This window comes from Papilio machaon, chromosome 19 (genome assembly GCF_912999745.1).
Source record: "Papilio machaon chromosome 19, ilPapMach1.1, whole genome shotgun sequence".
Classification (NCBI taxonomy): domain Eukaryota; kingdom Metazoa; phylum Arthropoda; class Insecta; order Lepidoptera; family Papilionidae; genus Papilio; species Papilio machaon.
The window spans coordinates 531,312-537,326 of record NC_060004.1 but is presented as its reverse complement, the minus strand read 5'-3'; the positions used below and the strand labels follow the sequence as shown (position 1 = coordinate 537,326).

At 29.3% G+C, this 6,015-nt stretch overlaps 1 protein-coding gene across 1 annotated transcript; it reads right to left on the bottom strand.

Moving 5' to 3' along the window:
* Positions 1-4,639: 4,639 nt before the first annotated feature.
* Positions 4,640-5,523, bottom strand: LOC106716032 (enhancer of rudimentary homolog). The gene is made up of 3 exons (XM_014509461.2): positions 5,394-5,523; positions 5,129-5,314; positions 4,640-5,051 (listed from the first exon to the last, which is right to left on the bottom strand). Exons 1-3 carry the CDS (start codon positions 5,394-5,396, stop codon positions 4,929-4,931), a joined length of 312 nt encoding a protein of 103 aa, XP_014364947.1. The 5' UTR covers positions 5,397-5,523; the 3' UTR covers positions 4,640-4,928.
* Between the last annotated feature and the right edge of the window lie 492 nt (positions 5,524-6,015).

Here is a 6,015-nt window from a genome sequence, read left to right as displayed (position 1 = left end):
TTTTTTTTAACCTTCCACCATCTTTGTCTCAGCTGGTCTCATTTGTGAGACCCCCTACCTAGTGTGATATCACATATTTTGCAATTTTATATATATAATTTTAGGAAATTAAAAAAAAAACAGTACAAATATAAAATATTATATTTTGAAAAAAATTGCCGTAACAAAAATTAGGAAATTTGTCACATGCCAAACTTTTTCGACCCCCTCCCCCTCCTTAACATGTGATGTAATTTATGAATAACCCCTAAATACATTTTGTAAATAACCCATAGATACCTAATCCGGAGCATAAAATTATGATAAAAAAAAGGCCTCCGGAGGCCTTTTGTTGAAACACTATCAATAGGTTATCTATGAAAATCAATTTGTATTCAGTACATATGTTTTACTGCTAAAGTATCTTTATATATATAAAAGAAAGTCATGTTAGTTACACTATTTATAACTCAAGAACGGCTGAATCGATTTGACTGAAAATTGGTGGGCAGGTAGCTTAGAACCAGGAAACGGACATAGGATAATTTTTACCCCGTTTTCTATTTTTTATTCCGCGCGGACGAAGTCGCGGGTAAAAGCTAGTTTCTTATAAATAACCTTATATTTTTGTTTTCTTTAAACTTTAAAATGGGATAAATTAAGTTTTTAACCAATATTTAAAAATAATCATCGACTTAGCGTGGGTTTACGAGACCGAAATCTCTGAATGAAACATATTTTTTGAACTCAGAAACCCACCATTTTTAGTTTTGGTAGAATTCAATTATGGTTAGTTTTTTTTTTTATTTATTAAGGCATTAGATATCGGTGTCCTTTAGCCTGTCTTGAAATTACAAATGTAATAAAAATAAAATGAAATGACTAACCAAGTCATTTCTAAAATGAGGTCACATTTAAAAAAGTGACAAATATTGTTACCAGGAAATAATTTTGGACATAAATGATATTGATTTATATGTTTAGTGAGAAGACATATAAGATTTGTTTAATAAAACATATAACAAGTGTGGGTAGAAATAAAAAAAAATATTTGTACAGTATTATTGTGAAGGATTCTTGTAAAGAATTTTTGTATGATTACATTTAACGGTCAGTGGGATTTTAAGATATAGGCACATTTAACTAGATATAATATTTTATAACCAAAAAAAATATATTTTAATTTTGTAAAATTACCTACAAAAAAAACCTTATTCGAATTTTGGATACTATTTTTTTTAATTTCAGCTAAAATCGTATAGTTTTGGTGTTTCTCGTTACACGGATTAATCTGTCCAGTGGGATATTTTTTAATGGATAGTCCATCGAATAAAAAAAATCACACTGGACCGATCGGCAACATCATTTTTCAAACAATATGTTGAAATTATTTGTTGAAAATATTCGAGATGTAGTGAGAAGTAAAAAACACTTAATGCTCTTTTCATTTCTAAATAACATACATATCAATAAAAATATTTTTTTCTTTTTTATAGTAAAAATTTATAAGATTGATTCCTGATTTTTTTATATATAAAATATATTAACAGAAATTTTAAAATATTGTTGAAATTTAGCTGTCTATATAGTGTAGCTAGATGTTATCAAAAATATAATGTACATATATAATTGAGGGTAGGCTAAGAAAAATCAAAAAGTCGTTAAATTTGATCATATACCTGGATGGAGATTTTTTTTAAGTCAAAATTTTTTAATTACACAATTTAATTAGATGTTTTTTATGACCATATAAATATATAAAATGGAAAGTTGATGAAATGTCTAGTAAATAGATTTAAGATTCATTTTCTGCTATTGGCCTAATGATTATATCAAATACAATATTATATGTGAAATAGAACATCACAAAAAATATTGCAAGAAAAGTTTAATTGTTATTTATGTACTGCCAAAACATTCACACAGAAACAATGTCTTGTTTAGGAAAAAATAGCATATCTATCTATATATATAAAAGAAAGTCGTGTTAGTTACACCATTTATAACTCAAGAACGCCTGAATCGATTTGACTGAAAATTGGTGGGCAGGTAGCTTAGAACCAGGAAACGGACATAGGATAATTTTTACCCCGTTTTCTATTTTTTTTTTATTATTCCGCGCGGACGGAGTCGCGGGTAAAAGTGATTGTATAAATTTTGGCAATAAAAATCCATGTAATATCTAATTTGTCGTAATATGTCAATGAAATCATAGTTTTAAAAAATAGACATAATTGGTTGGGATTAATCATAGTTATTTGGTGTCACAAAAAATTTTTACAGTTTTATACTTTTACACAGATTATTTTAGAGTAAGTCTGAAAGTAGTAGCCGTAGTAAAAAAAAAATGAGAAGTAAAAGGTAGATGGGCATGAAAGTGCGTTAAGTATGAGTGTTGAGGGGTAGACCGGTAGAGGTAGGCCTAGGAAGAGATGGATGGATTGTGTGAAAGGTGACATGATCAAGGAGGTGACAATGGAGATGATGGCACAGATTGATTTGGATGACGGAAACCTGGTGCACCATCCCTACGTAAGTGGGACAAGGTCAGGGAGACGATACTTTTATAAACATTAAGAGGTTAGATTTATTTGGAGGGAAAATTATTTTTTTATGTCGCTTTCATTGTGCAATTAATTGTTATATAATACACATACATTTTATTTTATGTTTAAGTTAATTTTATAGCAGTTATATTTTTTTAAAACCATCACAAAGAAATGCATCAAATATCTTGCTGTGGAATTCCACATGTATTAAAACTTGTTTTTATCCTTTTTTTTAGGATATGAAAGAGAGGTGACATGTTTTTTTACAAGTAGAAATTCACAATTGCAATTTTCTTATGTTTTTTTCTTTCGTAATGTAAACTATCAGTTCTTCCTGTTGTAAATTTGTCTATAGTTTGTTAACCACTTTGTTTAATATAATTATCTCGAATGTAACATATTTTTGTTAATAATTTTACTTAACGTCATCAAAGTATGTAAATATTCTAAAACTTTATTATTGTACATTAAATTTGTATAGTATTTATATGTGTTTCTGTTTATATATTTCAATTACTATTTCTTTTCCATTTCCTACTATTCACAATTTAAAATATTATGAAGAAATAATGATTAACTTGTACCAACAATAGCCTAATGGCTATAAAGATGGACATTCAAAGACATAGTTGAAGGTTCAACTAATCTGGTCTGGTAGGTTAAGCCAAGGCTGGAGCTTAAGTGATATGGTAGAAGAAATACTAGTAAACTATCCTAATATACTAAGTAAAAGAAAGGACTAAAGCAGGAAAAAATTAAAAAAAACAATTACAAGAATGGTCCTATTTATTTAACTTATTACAAAATATAACAAAATTGAACTCGAAATGTGGACACAATATGACTACAAGTCATAATTTATACCTAAATGAATTGTACACCCAAAGTGCATTATGCAAGAACTGTTGACAAAGGAATAGTTATATAGAAATTAAGCTATATAATGAAAATAGTTACATCTGATATTGAATACTGTAAAAGATATAGCTTTTTCCATAACATTTGTCAAGACTACTCACTTGTTAACAGGTTCGCTGCCACCCCAAAAATTTGAGGTCAACCAGGAGGCCACATATATTTTTTTGTTTGGTTGAATTTAAAAGTTTATTTAAGAAAATTTGAAATTTCAAGCGCAGTGCCGAGTCAAAAACAAAACCTCTGACCCGGTGCCTGCGCCAAATTGAGTTTATGAATCTAATACGACGAGAGACCGCACCAGTGCGTGGACGGCCCCTAGCATAGACACCGTACCTTGCACCCGTGCGTGGGTGGCAGCGAATGTGTTAATCGAAATAGAAAATATATCAAGACTCAAGATCAAATTATAGATTTATAAATTCAGTTAGTAACCTAATGTCAATCAAAAATTAAAACAACTACTAGTACTACATAATATTGTAGTAAGGATCAATTTGTAGTGGTTTTAACATATATTTAGTACAATATTAAGAGAAATCAATTGCTGAATGAAACTTATGGATATTTCATTCATAAAGAAAGGTGATGATCTAATTAAACATCAATAAAAGCTTGTTTTTTTTGTACTAATGTTTCAATAAAGAATTATGTGACGGGATGAAAGTCAAAACACTCTAATTGAGGCCATAAGAGTCAGAGTGGCCTGTCATTTTTTTAATACTATTATTAATTGACAAACTTGCTCTAAATGGTCATAGTTATAGTGCCACAGTACCAAAATTTAGTTTAATTTTTTTCATAGAAGGCATAAGAATTTCCATCTTGGCCTATCAGTAATTTGAAGTAATCAGGCCACTCTGGCTCTCATAGCATTATAGGATAGGTTTCTTATAAAAGCTGATCATAAATCAAGATATACATTTATCAGAATTCTGTTTATATAGTATATTGGTTTAGAACTGTGATACATCACACAAAACATTATATTTTAGATATATTTAACCAAATGGTCCTCTTTTATTGAATATTAATAATGGTAGAACAATTTGAAGAACAAAGAGTTATAATAACAAGAACTTTGAGCTAAATGTTTGAAAATATTATCTTAAATAAAATATAATTTTTTAATCTGAGATGAATGAATGAAATTATTTAATTGCTATTATTTTTTGTAACAATTTTTAGTAGAATTTTTTACAAATTTATCAAACCTAATTTTAGGAGAACAGCTGGATTAACCAAGATCATCAAATATTAATTGAAAATTGCACAAAATACTTTCATAGTTTAAACAGCAGTTTTGTTAAAGGGATTTAACAGTTAAGTCTATCAGTTATTGCTATACTTTATTTGTATCAAACATAATTCCTATCTTTTACATCAAACTTACCTCTACTGCCCAAAAATTATTAAACATTATCATTCAGTGTATTTTGCACCACAACAATTAAACTTTACACAAACTTAAGACTACTGTCTCCTCTAGTCGCTTTGACCAGCCGCTTGACGAAGCAGGATGTAGATTTTTTCTTTTATCCAATCTTTATTGTATGGAGCATAGGTATTTGTTGATTTCTGATATACTAAGCAACTGAGATCCGCTAGCTGTAAAATAAATACAACATAATTAGCAACAGGTCATGTATAACCTATTTCAAAGTGTTATTTGTAAGCTTCGGTACCTGATCAACGAAATCAAACAATTGGGAGATATCGTAAGTTATGGTCGGAGTGTTTGGGTTTTTTCTTTTTAAATGCTCCTCGTAAATTTTACATACGCCTTCCATACAGTCATTGACGCTCTCGTAATCCGAGTACGTTCTGGTTTCTGGCCTGGAACCAGGCTGGACTAGGAGAATTGTATGCGACTGAAAAATCAAACATAACCTTAGTTTTACCTCCATTTTTCATTTTCCGGGTAATTGATGTAATGTTAAATGTACTTACCATTTTTAGAGAAAGAAAAGCGCTGTCGTCGAAATTGTTTTGCTTTTTGCAAAACAGAAGTAATTAAACTTCTAGAATTATCTATAAATTCACAAAATGTACAAGGTTGTAGGTGTCGTAGGTGTATTATTTTATTCTCAGTCGGACAGACTCAACTACTGAGCAGATTATATTCGTTGCACAGATAACTGAATACATAAAATTATGCATCTACGAAGACAGATTAATATTATAATAAATACTCTGGACCACAGACAAATTAATGTTTTAGAACATCAAGTTTGATTTAAAATAATATTTCTGGCAGCTGGTACCGGCAACCATTGGAACTGCACTGCAAAATAATGAAAATGAATAAAATAAGCACCCACCATACCGACTTTCAATAGTTTTAATAATTTTAAACACTTGAAACTTTTGAAAATAGCGTACACTCTGGCATTTGGTCTTTGATTTTGCTATTATAGTTTTTTATTTTAATCTGCTTATTAAAAATTATCTGTTACGATTCTGGTGTTTGTGTCATGTCAGTGTCAAATGTCAATGTCAATAGATGTCGAATACTTGTTTGTAAAAATAAAAAGAAAGATCCAAACAAAAACTAAATACTGCTTATTACTCT